At 46.1% G+C, this 20,024-nt stretch overlaps 3 protein-coding genes across 5 annotated transcripts in view; 2 read left to right on the top strand and 1 right to left on the bottom strand.

The window, feature by feature from the left end:
* Window positions 1-677: 677 nt before the first annotated feature.
* Window positions 678-10,405, bottom strand: HIF1AN (hypoxia inducible factor 1 subunit alpha inhibitor). Its single transcript, XM_010413000.3, has 8 exons — window positions 10,101-10,405; window positions 8,897-9,147; window positions 7,472-7,620; window positions 5,634-5,779; window positions 5,030-5,136; window positions 4,568-4,631; window positions 4,220-4,330; window positions 678-3,074 (listed from the first exon to the last, which is right to left on the bottom strand). The coding sequence occupies exons 1-8, from the start codon at window positions 10,335-10,337 to the stop codon at window positions 3,030-3,032; spliced, it is 1,110 nt and encodes a 369-aa protein (XP_010411302.2). The 5' UTR covers window positions 10,338-10,405; the 3' UTR covers window positions 678-3,029.
* Window positions 10,406-12,416: 2,011 nt separating this feature from the next.
* On the top strand, window positions 12,417-16,274 carry NDUFB8 (NADH:ubiquinone oxidoreductase subunit B8). The gene is made up of 5 exons (XM_039554360.1): window positions 12,417-12,528; window positions 12,704-12,830; window positions 13,459-13,558; window positions 15,144-15,299; window positions 15,993-16,274. Exons 1-5 carry the CDS (start codon window positions 12,429-12,431, stop codon window positions 16,083-16,085), a joined length of 576 nt encoding a protein of 191 aa, XP_039410294.1. The 5' UTR covers window positions 12,417-12,428; the 3' UTR covers window positions 16,086-16,274.
* Window positions 16,275-18,228: 1,954 nt separating this feature from the next.
* The window catches only part of SEC31B (SEC31 homolog B, COPII coat complex component), a 35,357-nt gene continuing 33,561 nt past the window's right edge, over window positions 18,229-20,024 (top strand). For all 3 annotated transcript variants that reach the window (XM_039553734.1, XM_039553733.1, XM_039553732.1), the window contains exon 1: window positions 18,229-18,328. The gene's annotated coding sequence lies outside the window, so the exon portion shown is untranslated. The remainder of the gene's footprint in view (window positions 18,329-20,024) is intronic.

The following is a 20,024-nucleotide window of genomic DNA, read 5'->3' as shown; positions in this document are numbered from 1 at the left end:
ACAGCGTGGAAGGGTGAGCACCCACAGTCAGACTTTCTGCACCTGGCTTTCATACTCCCTTCACATTCGCCCCGTCCCCCAAGGGTACAAGGAGAGAATGCCATTTGGGGCAGCCCAGGCTGAGACATCTCTCTCTCTCTCTCCCACCACCCCAACATCCCTCACCTACTATTCAATTCTTCCCTATTTTATTACACCTTAGACATTTGTTCAGAATTAGTCAACATTTCACTAATGGTTAGATTCCAAGATTGCTGTAGAGTTAATATTGCCATAAAATAACCAGTGTCTACCAGGTAGATAGGACTCCATCTCCCAAGGCTGCTAACATACAGCACAGGTACACACAGGAAGCTTGCCCCCAAAATCTCCTTGACAATTAATTGAGTTCATTAGGCCTGGTTATGTAGTTTGCTCCATCACCCAGTCAGTGACAAGAGTATGGTGACACCATTCAGGTCAGCAAGGAGAGGAATTTTTCCCTTCCCACCAGCTTTCCCTTTCAGGCTCATGCAAGTAGTATGGAGAAAGTTGTGAAGACACACAATAATGCAACAGCTTTCACCAGCGAGGAACACAAGTGGAGTTGTCAGAAGGGCTGAAAGGTAGCTTTATACGCACATGTCCTTATGGAGCTCTTCTACACAGCCACTCACAAAATAAAAGCCACACCATTCTGTTGTTCAACATTGGTTGTATTTAAGAACTACACTTCAGAAGGTACCATGTGTTTGTCACACCCCACCCCCTGCACACACACCCCTAGCAGAGAACACACAGCTTCCCAATACCATGGCAAGGGGCATTGAAAGCACAAGGTGAAAAGGGAAGGCGGGGGAGTCAGTCCATCAGTGCATTGTAAATGAGCTTTCACAAAGTCAAGTGCAGCAAAACCTCTTCAGACACTTTAAAAGTTAGACCTTTGGCAAATAAAAGAAAAAAAAAAAGGATCCTAAAGTTCCCTAAGTACCATTCTCTCTCCACATGGGATATGAATTCCCACCCTGAGCTTCAAGAGTTGATGGTGTCTAACAAGCAGTACTGAGGACCACCATGTGCTGAATAAATAGCACAGAAATGGGATTTCATCTGAGCATCTTTGACCAAAGGGCATGTGCCCAAGATTCCTGGGAAGGCCTTGCTTTTGGCCAGTCAGGAGCTTAGCCTTCTTCCCCAGTTGTCCAAAGGCTGAGCATTGATAAGCATCCAGCTGAGTGACCTTCGTCTGGATCTAAGCACAGCTCTGGAGAGCCTGCAACATGGCAATCAGACTACTCAGTGACACATGCTTCTTGAACAAGGACCCTGTAGCTGCCAATTACACTTCATTTATTCTGACCAGTAAAGTAGCCAGAAAACTTGCCTCAGGACCTCCTGTTTGAGAAGCCTTTCACCTTTGTGAAAGACAAGCCCACTGCAAGTGGTGCATGAGCTGTCCCAGCAAAAGATAGGACCTGAGGCCAAAGATGGAGCACTTCTCAAGTAGCATGTTACACTTTTATCAGAACCCACATCAGAACAAGCCCAGCACAACAGGCAAAACACTGGGAAGTCTCAACAACACAAATTCTCCACTTTCTGGGATGAGATACATGGGCTATGAAACAGCTTCTTCCACCTCTAGCTCTTGGGACCCATTACAACCGCATCAAAAATACAAGACCTTTGCACCACCCCCCGAACAAGGGACAGCAGTGCAGCACACCTCAGGGAATAAAAAGCCAGCTTCCACATGAGCCTAAGGCTTCTGCATGGAAGAGGAGGAAAGCAAAATTATTCTTCAGAGTGATTACTGAGGACTCAAACAGAGACTTATCTGGTTCCTGTGCTCTGGTCTTGTCACTTCCCAGTCTGTCATGTCAAGTCCCAGAACACAAAAAGGATCAAGATAAACTTAATCACATTTAAACAAAAAGTCCTGAACTCTTTCACGTAACTGTACAAGGAAGAGAACCACACACCGGCATGGATTTATCTGTTGGACAGGAGCCACACAAAATCACACAAACGTGCACAGCCACACACACTTGAGTTCTTGCAGTTTCAGTAAAAAGGGCACTTTCCTGTGTTAGTCTGAGGAGCCAGTACCCCTGCTGGGGAGAAGTGAGGCTCTGTACCTATCTGACACTGTGTTTTGACAGCTGAGCTCAGCATCCGTTGGAAATTTAATTTAAAAATGTGGCTTAATCATTCAAGACTTGGAGAGTGCCCTGGCATTTATGCATCTCCCTTCATAATGCTACATCCCCTTTTAACCACACTGCAGCTTCAGAAGAGCAGGAGAGAAGCCTTCACTCCCCAGAAAAAGCTGTCAGAAAGGAGATTTATCTAGACTCATACAAGACAGATGTTATTTGGAGAGCATTGGATTTGGTGCTCACACACTAGATAAATTCATTCTGATCTCTACCCTGCACTACATCCAAAGTGTAGGTGTCTTAGGTTGAACTAACTGAATCATTTGTCCAGTTGCTCAACACACACAGGCCATCTCACATGTTCATTTCCATTAATACAAAAAGGTGCCAGAGTTGAGCAGGGACAGGTCCTCTAACAACAGAGGACTGCGAAACCTAACATTTCCCACCCTGTATCTACTGCAGGCACCAACACACAAACCCAGCCAGGAGGTCCAAGCCCCATGAGGCTGAGGAAACAGTATTGCTCCTGGTTATCCTTCAAGCTCTTCTTCATATGCCTGAAAACCCTGAAGTAACACATCCGAGCGCCAGAAGCCATGCTCCTTGTTGTGGCAAACAGGGCAGAGGAAAGAAAATAAACAAGTTAGTGAGCACGAATCCAGCTTCCAATAAGTGCAGACTCTTTCTTGGGAGGTTCAGTTAGATGAGAGTGGAGGATGAATAGGGTACTAATGGTTTTGCAGTTCCAGTAGCCCCTTTATTGTAGTGGGGGCCGGGATAGGCCAGGAAACCCATCAGTCTGTTAAGTGCTGCGTGCAATACTAGCGCTCAGTATCTTCCATTGCTTGTGAACAAAGCAGCTCCAACATCAGCCACGGGCACCAGGCATTAGTCATACCGGCCCTTAATCATCATATTCAACAAGGGACCCACCTGTTCAAAGCAAAAACAGATCATTAGCCAGGACAGTTACACACAAATGGCAGTGCAGAGCCTGCTCCCTCTGCATCACAGAGCCCAAGATACACTTAATCACTTCCAAAGTAGCGATAAAACACTGGGACACCCACAAACACATTCTTAAAATACCCTATCAAAATTGCATGGTTCTCTGCCAACAACCAACTTCAAGAGACACCAAAACATTCCATCCAGGGTGGAAACATCCTTGAAACATTTTTACTTCCCACACAGCATTTGTGATTTCTAAGTAAACGCTATTAAAGGGAGTCAATAGTCATCAGGAGTTGCTTTTTTCAGGGCAGAGAAGGAACATTCTCACTCACTGAATCCTCTCTGGTCCCTGGGGTCAGTAAGAAGGGGGGCTAGGACTGATGATTTTGCTAAAGTTTTTTTTTCAGTCAAGACCACTTCCACATCTCAGCACTGCCTAATCACAGAGGGAAATTCAGCATGCTATGGCAGTAAAATAATCTCATGGGAGAGGCTAAAGAGGAGTTTCTGCACAGTGGTAAGGATTATGGATCATGGAAACATTTCTATCCTCAACCCCCATTTCCACTTTCAGATGATCAGATCTTTAAAGGCATACTCTTAGTACCTCAAGTCTTTTAGACTTAGTACGTCAGGGGTTTTTTTTTACATGTACCAGTTGGTTAAGATTGCAAAGAATTCAGAGATGAGCAAGACACATGTTGAAGAAGAAGCACATGACTTAATAGAGGAGATTTCTGTTATTTAAGAGACTTGGATTCAACAGGTAAAAGAGTTTCCTTTTTATTGCAAATAATGGGTATCATTGCTGCACAGAAGGCTAAGAAGTGTTTGGGAACAACATTTTCCTGGCAGTGCCCAAAGCCAAAGTACAGTTTTTCCCACATACAAGAACAACTACTTCATTGTAGTGGTCCTTTCCAGAATTGTAATTTTAAGAGCTTGCCTTTTTGTAAGTAAATGACCTTCTGAAGACTAGAGGAAGAACCATGCATAGCAAAAGAGCAATCCTGCTTTCTCCCACCCTCACTGTGGCACCTGCAGAGCCAAGTAGCTGTCATCTCAAGTTTTGCATTATGCCTTAATGATTTCAACAGCAGTGACCACATGGTTCTTTTCCATACCTCCTGTGGATTTCCTAAGGCTTCTCCCAGCATCTTCTCAATGTTCCTCATTATCGCCACTTTCTGATGAGCCTTTAATGGATACTCAATTCTCTTTGGGGTTGGGGCACCCTGAAATACCAAAATGAGCTCATTTGCATGCTTCCTGTATTGGCAGCTTGTTCCACCTTCTCCCAGTCACCCAGTTCTTCACATACACAACTCAAAAGAGGAAAAAGTAGCTTCCAGAAGCAAAGGACTTGGTGCCATGAAGTTCTCATATTGACAAAGTGTGCCAATACATCTCTACCTGAAAAAACCCTCTGGGATGGAGCTATCCAAGCTGTGCTGGAAGGTGCTTATACTCACTTTGTACCAGAAGTTCACAGTGATGGTAATCCCTCCATTCAGGAGAGACTCAATGTGGTGCCACCTGCATGGAAATCACACAAAAAAAAGAAAAGAAACTATTGCTGTAGCTTATAGTGAAATACCTTGGATGATGAATTCAAACAGCACTAGACAAGCCTTGCCCTATACCTCCCTCATCAAGACCTCAAAACTTCTGGAAAGCTCTCCTTATTTAAATATAGATCTTTTTCTCACACATGTTATTGAGTACACGTACAATTAATGCGGTGTCAGGGAGAATTACTGTTCCCATCCAACAGACAGGAATTAGAAACATACCGGTCCAAGATATCACAGAAAATATCATGGTTGCTGGAGAAGTCAAAACAAAATACTCTAGGAGCCAAACCAACACTAATTAGCAGGAAACCTTTTAAACCTCTGTTTTTTATCACGGTGCAGTCCTGCCATCGTTCTTACCAGTACATAGGTATGTACAGCACGTCCCCAGGACCCACCACCGTCTCATAGCCAACCACATTCCGGAAGTTCGGAAACTTCTCATAGTCAGGATTGTCAAAGTCCACCTAATAGAAGAAAACATCAAGAAACTCAGAAGAACTTCCTGCAATAAGAGTCCTCACTATTGGCTCTCAGTGTCAAATCATCCTGGTCTTCCCTACATGGCTTTTACACTCCCATTTGTATCTTAACTTCATTGCGAGGTCCTGCAGTACCCTCCAAGTACTATTTAGGTAGGAATCTTGCAATTTGTCTGTCAGCAAACCTGTGTTTGACCAAGTGATCAATGAAACAGAACAGAGAAGGCAGCAACTGCAGCCCCATTGTGCTATCAGTAAGAAGATTTTTATGGCCCTAGCACTTGCGAGTTGGGACCAGACACAAACAGAAAACCACCAGTCCATCCACCAACGCAGCCACCACTTAACAGATCTGAACAGAGGTTTTGCAAAAGCTCAGCAAGTGTTTTGCAGCTTTAACTCCACTGCAGCTTCCTCCCACCTAGCATCTTTACAAATGCCCATTTCTGGCATGAAGCAGAGAAAAGATCTGCTACTCTCACCTGGCTCTGTCTGTCGCACGGATGGTGCACAGGATAAGGGTAGAGGCATTCAAACTGATCAGGAGGAAACAGGATACACCTCTTGTAACCCTTAATCTGAGCAAAGAAGTTCTGTTGCTCATCATAATGAGCTGGTGTCACATTCCCTACACAGAGAGAAAAGATAATCAAGACACTCTCATGTACAGGTATGAAAGAGAGAAGCAAGTTACATTCCTTGCTAAAGACAGAAAATACACTCCCACATATTCAGAAACTAAACAAGGAAAATGACTACAGGAATGTTACAAACTGATCACACTATCAGTCAGCCTTTATTGAGCTGTTGCTACTCCACTTAATTTCCATTCTAAATCCATATTCAGCAACTTATGCTCTACAGGATAAGGATTTCCAGCTTGTTCCAATGAACAGCAGATGGTGAATGTTGACAGGAAGCTTCTTCATAAAACATTTTGTTTAAATGAGAAGTTGTGGAACGGACTATCAAAAATTATTAGTCTAGAGAAAAGGAGCTTAACAGTCAGATTTGGAAAAAAGTCTTAGAAGTTTTGCAAGAAAACAAGTAAACAATCTCTCTCACCAGAGCTCCCAATAGCACCCGCTCAAGTCTGATTAACAGTGCTTGACTGTTGCCACTAGATCTTAAATTTAATCAAATCTTTAAATACAATGGGGCATTTTGTACCCCTCACAACTGCTTCCCAGGCTGTTTGCCAATTCAGATATTACTCTCTTGGCTTGCAAGAATTAAGATAACAGTTAACCCCGTAACTTCATTAAATAGATCATACAATCACATGCTGCTGTAAAGACATTCCTTTTTCTAGCACATGCTGGCTCAAGACAATTCCTTGGTTCTTGTGCAAAACCTATTAATAGGATTTTAGTGATTATATGGCCTGTAAGGAAGTGATGGTCCACTGTTTTTATAATAAGTTCTCTCAGCTACTAAAACAAGTGGCAAAGACAAACTACTGTAGATTGCATATGACTTGCTGCAAAAGGGAAAAAAACATCCAAGTTGTGTAATTGAACAATTATAATTAGATATGTTGGCCACATTGATTATAGGCCCTCCCACTTCACAAAATGGTGTACATTTCTTACCCAGTTACTGAGACTACTTTCTAAAAGAACGTTCTCCTTGCAAACAGGCTAGTGGTACCTCTGTCTTCTAAGGCACCTGCCTGTAAGTCAGGCTCCACATGGATTTGCAATTCTATTCTACCCAGATACTTTTAGAATTTACCCATCTTCAACATTCCCACTGTTCTCTAGCCTTTCAAGACAAAAACGTCAGGTCTTAATGAAAAGAGAATTCCTCCTCACAGTGCACCAGCTCCAATAAGAAAAAAGGCTTCACAAAATAATCAGATTTCCTCCTGGGCAGACATTGGACATACTCAGAAAAGCCCAGAAGTCTAATGCTGGTCAACTTGCAAACCTTTCTGCATTTTTAATCTGCAGACTCCAAGATTTTTAAATCTACAGCACCTGAAGCATGCAAACAGTAAAAGGTCCCAGGATATGATTAGCAGTTACTGGAAACACAGTCCCACAAGCATCACACAGAGCCTTTCCACAGGCACATTACATTCAGGCATTTACAGTACATGCCTGGCAAGATACAGGCTATGCCTTTCCTTGTTTCCTCTTTATAACCCAAGTTAAATTGTGACATCAGTCCCCTCCCAACCCAAAGCTTTAAACTACCTCCTCTGAAGGAACACATAGAAACTAGGGGAAAATCCATTTGAAAGACCTTCTGGAACTGAAATATGGAACTGCTGACCCAATCGTCTCCCTCTCCCCTCCAATCTGAGGAAGCTATTTACCTTCCATGCCAATAAGAAGCAAGTTAGAAGTCAGTTGACCCCAGCCACGTTTCCCTTGCTGCTTGTTAATCCAGTTCCAGTTGAAGCCAAGGAAATCCACCACAATCTTCCTTCCAACTGTGTCATTCAGTGTTTGCTGTAGATATAGCCTGAATTGTCCAAGAGACAAGCAGAAATTAGGTATTAAGCTCTGTCATGAACACAGACATACATACCTCTGTCTCTTCAGGAAGATTTCAAAACAGAGACGTACTTCCTAGAGATTCTGCTCTATCACTACACACCTTAAATACCTGTGGAAGGAAACAGTTTCAAAAAGTCCCCAAACTTTGCAGAAAGGTTCCCAGTACAGAATAGAACAGAAATCAGTTCAGCTTGAACGATTACAAGAGAAAAAGATAATTTTAAGCCAGAACAACCCTCTTGCAGGGCAGGAGGGGGAAACTCTAAACGGACTGGCCATCATCAAATATCAAATTATGTTCATGTCTAATCCCTAGATGAATGCCACCCCTTCTAACTAACCTGCAACATCAATTACCTCTTCCAGCAGAAGTACATGAGGCAAAAAGAGGACTCAAGAGAGCCTGCACATTTCAGAATCAAGTTACTTAAAGCCATGTTTACATTTAGACATAGAGGATCAGAGGAATCAAGCATCTGTAACAACAGTCATAGTATTACAGACTACTGTCTGCAATGCTGGAAGAAAACGCATTTTTAAGAGTAAGGACTGCCTTCTCTCTTGCAACAAACACACTCAAAGCTGAGAAAAGAGAAAGGTACAGGTGACAAGTGGGCATGGGTACAGTGTTGCTTCCAATTAAGACACAATTAAGCATCTGTAAGTCTTTTTAGAGGGCTGCAACTGAAAACACTAACTGAGGGTTTAAGTACAGCTGGTGATAGTTATATTCCATGTCCACCTGAAGGTCCTCTCAGTAACTTACAGCTCTGTTAGTGGCACAGGCCATCACCACCAGTACACAGCACATGTACAACCTGGCCTCGTATTTCCCAAAGAGCATTAGCTCCAACTGCCTTGGGATTCTGTGGGAAAGCCTGAATGTCATAGCCTGTACCTTTTTATCAGATAACAAGCTTCTCTACCAATACCACAGTCTGCCAAAAGAAAGTGAAGCTTAATTCTTTCTCTATACAAACACTGCCTCACACAGAGGAGGGGAAAAAAAAAAAATTCCTGCAGCCAGCGTGAACAGTTTTTTTGGTATGACTTTTTTAATCAGGTAACAAGGCTGATGTCAACTAGAAGCCCTGCAGGAAAAGCAAGGCTAATAAAGTGAAACAAACAAACAGTTTAAAAAGTTCAAGACACTTTAATCATCAACACTCACTGAAGAGAAACTTAGCCCCTACTTAGGCCTGAAGAAACAGAGAAACCTCCACACTCCATATATCACTTACCTCTCAGCACTCCCTTTTTGTTGTATTTCTTTGAGTCTGTCCACAAACTCGGCAAACTTCATCTCTTCCCTACTTGACTTGGGTTTGAAGTTCTTAAAATTGGCCATTTTCTTCTCATCGTAGTACAAAAACTTGTGTGTGCTGGCACTATACACTGAGAAGTCCCCATTACCAATGTTTTCCTGGAGGTAGTCCAGGTCCCATTTCAGAGCAGGATAAACCAGATTTGTATCTGTCAGCACCACCGGCTCCTGGAGAGAAACAGGAAGTTTACTGATTCAAGGACCACTTGAACTTAAGGAACACATTCACTATTGCACCCACACGACCTCCCCTTCAAAATGGGGAATTGGAAAAGGCATTTGAAGTAAACAGATACCTTGTTCTGGGGAGAAAAACAAACAAGATATGATAGAAAGTTCTAAGAAAGTGGTGGCCTGGGGTTACAGCAAGCTCCTGGTAGCAGTGGGACAGATGGCACTAGCTACTCAGCCCATCTCTATCAGCGAGATCAGACAAACATTAGCTGGCAACATTTCTGGGCCTGCTTGGTCCTGCCATGTAGCCAGGAGACACAGTAGATTCTGGCTGGTCACTTCCAGCTTCAGCTGTGAAGGGGTAAACGCCAGCAAGAAGATACCTCTGAATCCAGAAACAGAACTCATCTCTGTTCTCAGAGGATTGCAAATAACCAGCCATCAAAAAACCATCTCTTCTACAGCAAAAAAAGAACCATTACAAAAGGAACACAAAGGACATCGCCTACCTCCTCATCTACCAGCAGTAAGCAACCTAACCAAGGATGGCAGTGCTGCGTTCCCAAGCTGTGCATGCACAACGTTCCTTCTTGAAGACTTTTCTTAAAAAACCCAACTACCAAACCTACCAAAGCAAGACTGAGCTGGTACAGAACCAATACAAGAGCCACCACTGCAAAGCAACCTTTACACCTGTGGCTGCTCGTACTAAAAAACAACCAATACGTGTCCATGGTTTTACACAACGTTCCAACGACTTCCATCCCGACAACAAAGAGCTTAAAACAAACTTTTCCTGCAAATTTCACAACTCAACGCTGTAGTGTCGAAGAAAACTGTCCACTACAGCAAAGAGGAGCGGGACAGCGGCTACAACGGAGACAACGCGGTACCCCGGAGGGACAGGGCCGGGATGAGGAGGTGACTGCGCCCGGGACCCCCCTCACCTCGTTCTCGATGAGCTCCTCGGCGCGGGGGTCGCTGTGTCTGAGCCGCGGGATGGGCCGCGTCTCGAAGGAGTAGTGGCGGAACTGGGAGTCGCTCCAGCCGGGCCCTGCCGCCACTGCCGGGCCCTCCCGGCAGCCCGCGGCCGCCGCCGAGGAGGAGCAGGAGGAGGAGGAGGAGGAAGAAGAAGAAGAAGAGGAGGAAGAGGAGGAGGAGGAGGAGGACGAGGCCGCCGCCATCGCCGCCTCCGCCGGAGAACCCGGACCGAGGAAGCCAGAAGCGGAAGCTGCGCACCCACGGCAACGCCGGAAGCGGAGGGCGAAGGCGGAGGGCAGAGGACCATAGAGAGGGAGGGAGGGAGCGGCGGCGGCGGCGGGAGCGCTCCCGCGCGGGCGGAGACTGCAGGGGGCTCCGCTGCCCTTCGCCTCCTGTCCCTTTCCAAGGCTCTCGGACATCCCTGGGAGCTGGGAGCACAGGCGGGTGAAAGACCCACTACAGAGAACAGAAAGGATCGTCTCGTTGCCGGGCCCCGTGCCTCCCCGCGTGCCTGCAGCCTGCAGCCCCTTCCCCTCAAGGGCAGCGAACCGGGCGCAAGCGCTGCCTCTCGGGCATTTCCATTGCCCTGATGGAAACAGCGCTGCCCGCTGCCTCAGTCTGCCTGCGGGAAATGTACTGCGCAGCTCTGCGCCCGAAAACGACAAGGTTAATTAACACTTGCTACGAAAAAAAATGTGTAGCACTGCCTGGTGCAACTAACACCCAGCTTGTGATAGCGACTACATCATTTTAGCAGGATTTCATGAACTGTGTGACTGAAGCTGGAGCTGTTGAATTATTTTCTTGTTGTATGTTTGTTATGTGAGATAGAGTCTACATTTGGCTTTTAATCTGCAAACAGCAAGAATGATGATCGCTATTTCCCAAGAACGCATGCCACATTAGGCATCAGCTCTGGAGAAAATTTTGGTCTCTGGCATTCAGTGGCTTTCACCTTACAGTAGCTGGGATTTGTTCTTCTGCCTGCACAAAATTTTGCGTTCATGAGAATAATGCAATTTCCATTTGTCCTTGAAAAATTTATTAATACACTTAGTTGCTAGGGAAATGAATGCCCACTCACCTTTTAAATCTGCTGTACAGGTTAACAAGAAATTTTACAGTGTGTTTGCAAATATATTTGGGTGCTTACGAAACTTGAAACACAGCTGTGGAAAACTCAAACATAATTCAGAAAATAAATACCCAGTGCTGAAGACCTGATGTAAGAAGCAGCTGACCACAATCCAAGCCTGCAGTGAGGCCTGAGCCCAAGTCAATGGGAACCAAAGGTCCCCACTTCCCGTGCTGTCCCCACACTGCTGTAGGCTGCAGAGGTGGGACAAGCACCAAATGCTGCTCCATGGAAAACAGCAGCAGCATCTGCAGTGGAAGGTTGGACTCTTGGGTTAATAACTTTATTAGATAATGGAGTAACTTCACTGCATACTCGTTTGTAAGAGAGTTGGCTGAATTAAGACACCATCCCTAAAATGACATCAGTAGGCCTTTCTTTGGGATAAGTGAAAGGATCCTGTTCTTTGTCTGCAACAAAGCCCCCATCTCAGGCATGCTGTATCTCATATATTTTTGTGGTTCATCACTATCTTCATTCAATTATTAGGTTTACAATTAATGTTGTTATTAGAAGGAATGGCTTTAATGACAAATCGTCTGTGATAGTTTTCGAGCTGCAAAGGTTTATAATGTAAATCTTTATAGAGACATTACCCATTACGGCTGATGTGAATAACTGAAGGAAAATGAGTTCAACTACCACAGAGTTTACATAATGAAGTAAACTGCAAAATCCTTTAATGCTCATATTGATTTTATTTACAATAATACATTGCTTACATTTGAAGAATCACATTGCTAAATTAACATGCCATTTCTGCGGTCCACCTTCCCCTGGCTCCATGGAGATAAGACGATTCCATTTGGGTATTGACTTTAATAATATTGATACTGATACAAAGAAGGCGATTTGCATAACGCCGCCGGGCACGGCATCGATCCGATTGAGCATCGATCCGGCTGCTCCGCAGGAGGCTCCCCGCGTCTGGAAGGCAGTACCTGCCATAAATTTCCATTGTCCCGCTTCAGACGATGGCAGACAGAGCACCGATGCCTTCTCCGTCCTAATGGATTACAATAACAGCGGCCAGATAACTCATGCCCCGGCGGGGACCGCTGCCCGCAGCGGAGACAGCCCCGGGCGGCCGCGCCCCCCGCCGGCCCCGCCCCGCCCCGCCCCTCCGTGCCGCCGGCGGCCGCGCCTGCGCGCTGGGGCGATGGCGGCGGGCGCTCTCCGCGGTGTCCTCTGGCGCCGGGCCGCTGTCGGGCTCCGGGTGGCCCGGGCCGCCCTGGCGGCGCCTTCGGGGGCGCGGGCGGGTGAGAGGGAAGGCGGAGGCTGGAGCGAGGGGCCGGCGGCCGGGTGGGGGTGTCTGGGGCGGCGGGCCGGTGGCTGCGGGATCGGGGCGAGAGGGCGGCGCGACCTCCCCGGCCTGGCTGCGGCTGCGGCTGCCGGCGGGGCCCGCGCCCATCCTGCCGCGTTGCTCTCCTGCAGCCTCGGAGATGTCCAAGGACATGATGCCCGGGCCGTATCCGCGGACTCCGGAGGAGCGGGCAGCCGCTGCGAAGAAATACAACATGCGGGTGGAGGACTATCAGCCCTACCCCGACGACGGCTTGGGGTGAGCTGGGTGGTGCCGTTGTTCCGCAGCTGGGAGCGGGCCGGGGCCAGCAGCTCCTGGCTTTATGGGGAGGTGCTGTAGGCTAGCAGTCCCTGGTGAATGCCCTGGCTTTGCTGTTCTGTGAGCTTAGAGCTTTGAAGCCACTTCAGTGTTTTAAAATAGGAACGAATGGAATGAGTTAGAGGCCTGTGTGAATGAAACACGAGAGACTTCAGGAGAGAAATATGAGAGACTTCATATGCTGTTGTAGTGCAAGGCTAAGTGGGATGAACTGAAAGCCGTCTCTATAGTAAGTGTTACAGGAGATGTTTAAATGTTGGGGAATACTTTGACATGTGCCAGGATAACTAGGGTTCCATATTTTAGTTAAGCTTGTGTTTTCTTTCATCTAGTATAGCCCAAAAAGGCCAGTTTGGGGAATGCCATTTGTTATGGTGATTGGTATCAAGGTAATTATTGTTGTGCTAGTTGTTTTAATGCATTTCAAAAATGTGTATGCATAAAATCTATAAAAACAAAGTAATGTTTAATCGTTCTATTTGTATAGGCCTGTCTTTTAGTGTCTCCTACAAATTGTATCTAAATTAGTACACGTTTCTTTATTTGGTGTTTTGTTTGTTTCTCATAGGTATGGTGACTATCCCATGCTCCCTAATAAGTCTCAATACGAGAGAGACCCCTGGTACCAGTGGGACCAGCCAGACATGAGGCATAACTGGGGAGAGCCGGTAGGAATGCTAGTACCACTTCTCAAGTTGCTCACCAGTGCTACTGTTACTAAATTCTAACATGCACATCTTGTTAGTGCTTTCTGTTGAATCCTTTGTGTAGTTTCGTCACCAGTGTAGGTGTGTGTTGCCTGTGCAAGCAGGGATAGTCAGTTGAAGGCAAAGTTAGGCTGTGGCCATCTAGGTAAATACTGTGAAAGTGCTGAGGACAGTTAACTTATTACATACGAGAAGGGAGACTTTACAAACTTAACTTTCCCTGCAGGAGTAATTTTATTTGCCTGATTGGACTCAGTATGAGAGCGTGGTTCAGAATTGTTTAGCAAAGAAGCCACCGTTTGAATAAAGTCCTTTTAGTGCAATGGAAGTAGCTACTGTTGCTTTATTACTCCAGGGCTTTTTTGAGGTAGGCTACAAATAAGGATGTTCTCTTTCTAAAGGAAGTTTGCAAAATGTCCTTAAGACAAATGTGTATAGATCATATATGTTAGCTTTGAAAATCTAAGTTCCTCAAATTCCTTTCAGGAGTAGCTCTTCTCTTAGTGCATGGTCTTTTTGTGAATGACTGCAATGTGACTGCAGTTACTGAGCTTGGTAATTGACTTGTGATCTCTTTACTAAAAGGAAGAGTTCACTTAAGTACGTGTGCTTAATATATTGTAGTAAAACCATGTCAGAGCATTTCAACATGTGTACCACAGAAAAAGGCATGTTGTAATGACTATAAAAGCACATGAAAAAACCCCATGTTGATTCTGCGTTGTAGTGCTTGCTGCAGGAAGGCTTGTGTACAAGCCCTTGCACGTGGCATTGGCAGTTGGGAACCAAGAGGAATGTACTAGTGTATTTCAGGTGTCAGCAGATGCCTCTGTTTAGACAGCTTTGATTTCTGCTCAAGTCTGGCTCTGGGTTTGATAGGAAATGTCTCTGGGGGAGCTAGAGCTGGAAATCTGGAGGCAGTACTTGAGCTGCAAATTAGTACGTTCTCTGCATTTATTAATGTGAAAGGAGACTGTAGGCAGAACATGCTTGAGACTTTCCTATTTATACTTCAAGGCTGAAGCTTAAATGCCCTTTTGCTTCCATCAGGAAGGGTATTAGCTTGCTACCAGCCTTGCTCTTGTCCTGGAGTAATAGCAGCAGATCCTCTACCTGTTTTGAGAGACCGGCTTCCAAGTGTCGGGTAGCTGCTTCTTTGTTTGAAATAGCACTACTTCTGTTTGGGTATGTGACTGAGCTTCCATTAATGAGGGTTGCAATTTATACCTTTCCAATGGTCCTGGGGAGCAAAGCTGAGGTGGAATGATTATGCATAGAAATAAAACCTGCTGCTATCCTATGTTTAAGCATGTTGCCTGGTATAAGCATAGGATGAAATGTAGAGTCTTTTGAGTTTTACTGTAAGCAATCATTTTTTGTGACTATAGGTAAACCATGTACCTCCTCTGTGGCTTTATCTTCACTTTTGAGGTGGAGATGAAACAGCTTCTGGCAGTTTTGTGAATGCTGTAGTGTGCTGCTTCCCTTGAAAAAAGCAGCTTGACCACTGTTGGTAAATGTGCAGTTGTTTTCCTCTGTTCTTTAGATGCACTGGGACTTTGACATGTACATTCGGAACCGGGTTGATACGTCCTCCACTGTCGTTCCCTGGCACACCATGAGCAAACACTTCTTTATCTTTTTGAGCATAATGCTGATCATGTTTGGTCTTGGAGCGATCTACCCATCCTACAGGCCTGTGGTGAGTGAAACCTAAGGGTAAAGGGAGGAGAAGTAGCAGTGTTTCTTGTCATTGCCCATGCCCATAAGAGTGGTTTTGCTGAAGATGAGTGATGGGTGTGAATGCAGAACTCTGCTGCTGGCAGTGGATGGGCCAAGGGATATCCTGTGGCCTGAGTTGCTCTCTTGACTGGCCTGGCTCAGCTCACAGATTCTGCTTCATAGTGAGCGTCCCTGTTCACAGGGGAACTAATTTTAACTATGCTTCTTACAATATCCCATCTTTGGTCTAGGTACTCCCCTGTGCATGCGTCTACTCAAGTGAGATGCTTTAACTCTTCTCTTGTCCAGTGTTTTTAGTTATATCTCATGAGCTGTATCATTTGGGGAATGTGCTCTTGAAAAATGAGTCTGAATACACAAACAGCTTTTGCAATATATTATCCTCATGCTGTGAGATAAACTGTTGATTAAAATTAAAAGCAAGACTGCCTTGATATTTCTGTTAAACAAAATAGTTTATGCAAGGAACCCCCTATTTCTGAATTTACTTTCCTCACACTCTAATATTTTAGCTGAAGCACTTAAGAAATAGAAATTTAGGTCATAAATGACAAGCCTTCATTTTGGTGGGGGTGGGATGTGGAGAGACATTTTCCTCTTACCCTTATTTGGTGAATGTGGTGAATTTGCCACTCTTTGTATCTCCTTGTAGGGACCGAAGCAATATCCCTTCGATGACCTGTATCTGGAGAAAGGAGGAGACCCCAGTAAGAAGCCACCAGCGGTGATACACTATGAAATTTGAAAGTTGTTCGAGTGCTACATTTCCGTCAGTTCTGCTGGGGAAGGAATCTTCTCTAGTGTTCGTGGGCAGATGTTAACACTTGCTCTTCAATGTTCAACTGCTGACTGCAGTGAAATATATCAATGACACCTACTGTGCTAGTTGTCTTCTGTTGGTTTGAGAAGGCTGAATTATAGCTAATGAAGCTGAGTGACCTTTGCCATTTTTCTAAATGGGATAGTATCTGTGGGGCAAAGTTACGAGTGCAGACCTAGGACTGCTGGTCATTTATGTACCTTGTGCACAAACATTCCTCAACTGTGCCTGTTTATGTGGGCAATACTGCCTGTTACCAAGGTGTTTAATGCATGTGCTGCTGGGAGTTGAACTGGAGTGTCACCGTATACTGTGAAACGACAGGCAGAAACAGATTGGCAAGTGCCAGTCCTTTGGAGTCTTGTGTGGATAACTGTCTGCCCTTACTGGTAGTTGACTTTGATCTCTTCCTGGTCTAGATGCCCTCTCAAGTTTGCACAACCAGTAGGAAGCACTCGTGAGGCACAGAGCCTTGCAGTGTGTAGCTTGAAGCTGACAGCAGAGCTGTGTGGACAGCAGCGGTACAAAAAGGCTAATGAGCATGTTCAGCTCTGGCCAGACCTGCTTTGATCCAAGTGCACAGGTGCCCATAATCATTCTTTTATGGCCTGAGTTCATCCACCTAGCCTGGACTTATATCTGACCCATGAAGTCTGACTGTTGTGCTGCAAACCGCTGGTCTTGGACCTATAGCTTCAGCAACAGTTTGCTTGGGAAAGTTATAGATACAGTTATATTAAGCTCCTAGATTTGTCCAGCTTCACTCTAACATAAGGTTTTTTTCCCTCTTGTTACTGGAGGAGACAGTACCTCTAGTACTGATTCACAGTGAGTGTTCTCAACTTTGCTGTTCTATGCCTTAGACCCCACTGTTTAGTTGCAGGAGTGTATGATCATGGAAAGCTGAGAGCTTGGGCCGCTCTAGGTGCTTCCTATAAACTGGATGCTGTGGTCTGCTCTCAGCACCCTGTCATGGCTCATAGTTTTGTACTTTAAAAGAAGTAGGTATATGAAGACACTGATTCATGGTTTTCCCATCTGTAAAGATTTTAAACCCCAAATTCTAAAGGGACTGTTGGCTTGATTTTTGTGTAGGGGTTTCTTGTAAGGATGTATGTTCAAGGGAGTTATGGGATTGAATGCTAGGACATAGTTTTATTTGCACCTAAATATTTTTAACTCCTTTGGAGGTGCTCAACAATCAACATTTCTCATAGCTTTTGTAAGCTGTCACCTTTTCTTCTTGTTGCAGAAATGCTTCCTTTTAAATTATAGTCAATGATGTTTTATCCCAGAAGGGTATTTAAGTGGTTTTTTGAGCTATGGGGACCTTAAAACTCAATTCTGTTTTGCAGGGTAAAACACTCCGTAGGGATACTTTAGCCGAGAATTACCATCCACAGCACTTAGATGACAGCACTATATACAATGTTACGAGAGCTGTAAGAGTCTTGAAGTAGAATGAAGGTGATCAGAGCAGTGATAGGAACCCTGCCTTGGTGCGTGTGATAGTGCAGCACTTGCACTGAGGCAGGTCTCGGCCCATCTGGCTCATTATGCAGCATTCCAGTGCTCTCTGCTGCTGCCCCCTTTGTGGACTTCCAATCCCAGTTTCTTCTAAATGGTAATTGAATTACGGTTTTCTTCATGGGGAAGGCACAATGGGTTGGGCAGATAATAGGGCTCACAAATCCTTAAAAATGGGGTTTGTAATGTAGGCATTCTTTTCTTAAAGCAGGAGAGATATAAGGGAAGAAGGCCTGGGTCGTTCTGCATGTTTTTTCCCGGCAGTTAAAATACTTTTAGAAAAACACATTCCCTTCTTCACGCCCTCAGGATTCATTAAATTTGTAGCTATGGCAAAGTTCTTCTGAGGGGGGTGACGGCAGCCGCAGCAGAGCCCGGCTCCAGCTGTGGTGTCCTTGGCCTCCGGCGTGAACCATCCAGGAGCGGTGGACGGAGCCGGTTCAGGTATCTGACAGAGAGAAGCTGCCCGGGAGCGCCGGGCCCCGCCGCGGCCGCTGCTGAGGGGCAGCGGGGCGGGGTTCCGGGGCCGGCCCCGCGCAGGCGCGGTGCGGTGGGGCGGGCGGCGTTCTGGGCTCCCCGCGGCCACCGTCGGAGCGCCGGGCTGCGGGAGCGAGCGGCGCGGGAGGCAAGGCAGCCAACCGGTAAGGGCCGCCCGCCCCCGACCCGGCCCGGCCCGGCCCGGCCTGGCCTGGCCCGCCCCGGCCCGGCCCCGCGGACACCCAGCCGGGGCAGGGGCCGGGGGCTGCCCCTGCCCTGCCGCGCCCCTGTCCCCCCAGCACAGGGCTGCTGTGCTGCCCTGCCCGTCTCGCTGTCGAGACTCCGCTCCCAGGTCCCATGGCACCGTTTGTTCTCCGCCGGCCGGCAGCGGGCGGGGAACGGCCGAGGGAGCTCAGCTGTGTGACCTGGGCCGCGGAGAGGCCTCTGGCGTAGCCCAGAGCCTGTGTCTGACACCCGTGTCCGAGGTTAACGCTTTCCTCCTAGACCTTTGCTCTTTTTCACCATCCCACCGTGTAATGCTGTTGTGCAGACAAACACACGTGAGACGCGTGTGCACTGCCATCTGAGCAGCACTGTGTAGTGGGCAACAGCTTCTGAAACTGCGCAGAGCACAAGAAGTTTCTTTACATACCATGGGAGCTGTCATGGAGGAATGTGCTGAGCCCTGCCCTGCAACAACCCCGCCTTGAACACACCAGTGATTAGCTGAGATTAGCTGAGTGTCTCTGTGCTTTCTGTAATCGGGGTTTATAATAAGCACATACGAGAACAGCTTGGCTATAGGGTGTTGGGGAGCTGTGGAAGGAGGGTGTCAGAACAATGCAAGCGGAAGGGGCAGTACAGAGATTTTAAATTGACACTGGGATGTGAAAACTGTAGGGACAGTTTGTGTCTTAACCATTGTGTCATGGTTGAGGGGTGTTTTTCAGGTCTTGGGGTGGCTGCTTGTCACCCGGGTGACCTTGGACAAATCTTTTTGTTCTGCCCAAGTTTCACTTTTAGCTAACTGGGGGGAGGTCAGCCTATCAGGTCCATTGTGTGCAGTGCTGGAAGTCCAATATCAGCAGGAACTGTTCAGAGAGGAATGGTTGGGTGTCCAGAGGCAGGAGGAGGACTGGGAAAGTCAGTGGGAGGGGAATTCTGATTGACAGTATTGGGGTGGTGCAAGAGAGAGAAGGCCTCTCTAGAGTGCTATTAGGGATAATAATCATGACAGCTTTGAGGGTCAGTTAGCTCATACAACAACCATAGTCTTATTATAATGTACTGTAAAGCTGTAAGTATTTCAGGTTAGCAAAGGTGAGGAATTTTTGCCTCTAACAGCATTGTTTGCATGGTCTATTGTGATTTGGGAATTTTCACTGTTTAGCTGCCTGCTCTCCATTTCTCAGTAGTGAGGTGTGCTCTGACCTGTCAGGTTTTGCTTTGCAGCCTGTTACCCTTTAATGTCTATGCAGGAAGCCATGGCTGGGGAAACCTTTGGGGCTGAGATGCATTAATATATTAGATCTGTAATCGGATGGATGTCTGTAGAAGAACGATGAGGAATTGTCATGATTAATTAATTAGAGGTCCCGAGAAAAGCATGAGCTTTCTTGGAAGTCTTAGATGCTATTTTGAGAGACGACAGCAGGTGGCAACCTCTCCTTAAAAATTCTATTGCGGAAGAGTTCAATGCTTGCAAGTTTTTCTCAGGCAGCTGCAGGAGTTTGCTAAAGAAGGGCTTTTTCCCCGCGTTAAGGATTATGAGTCCTCTCTTGGATCCAGACACGCACAGTGTATAGAAGGATCACTTCTCTAAAAGTAAGACTTAAATCAGGCTTTTTTATTTTCCCCTTG

Source organism: Corvus cornix, chromosome 6 (genome assembly GCF_000738735.6).
Source record: "Corvus cornix cornix isolate S_Up_H32 chromosome 6, ASM73873v5, whole genome shotgun sequence".
NCBI classification, from domain to species: domain Eukaryota; kingdom Metazoa; phylum Chordata; class Aves; order Passeriformes; family Corvidae; genus Corvus; species Corvus cornix.
This window is presented reverse-complemented; position numbering and strand designations above follow the sequence as displayed.

What these genes read in the sequence shown, in the direction of transcription:
- HIF1AN (XM_010413000.3), bottom strand. Translation starts at nt 10,337, where the DNA reads ATGGCGGCGGCCTCGTCCTCCTCCTCCTCCTCCTCTTCCTCCTCTTCT. An exon ending in CAAAAAGGGAGTGCTGAGAG is followed by an intron (nt 7,621 to 8,896) that starts GTAAGTGATATA and finishes TGGACAATTCAG; the next exon opens with GCTATATCTACAGCAAACAC. An exon ending in CTGTGAACTTCTGGTACAAA is followed by an intron (nt 4,331 to 4,567) that starts GTGAGTATAAGC and finishes TTGGTATTTCAG; the next exon opens with GGTGCCCCAACCCCAAAGAG.
- NDUFB8 (XM_039554360.1), top strand. Translation starts at nt 12,429, where the DNA reads ATGGCGGCGGGCGCTCTCCGCGGTGTCCTCTGGCGCCGGGCCGCTGTC. An exon ending in GCCTTCGGGGGCGCGGGCGG is followed by an intron (nt 12,529 to 12,703) that starts GTGAGAGGGAAG and finishes GCTCTCCTGCAG; the next exon opens with CCTCGGAGATGTCCAAGGAC. An exon ending in GGCATAACTGGGGAGAGCCG is followed by an intron (nt 13,559 to 15,143) that starts GTAGGAATGCTA and finishes TCTGTTCTTTAG; the next exon opens with ATGCACTGGGACTTTGACAT.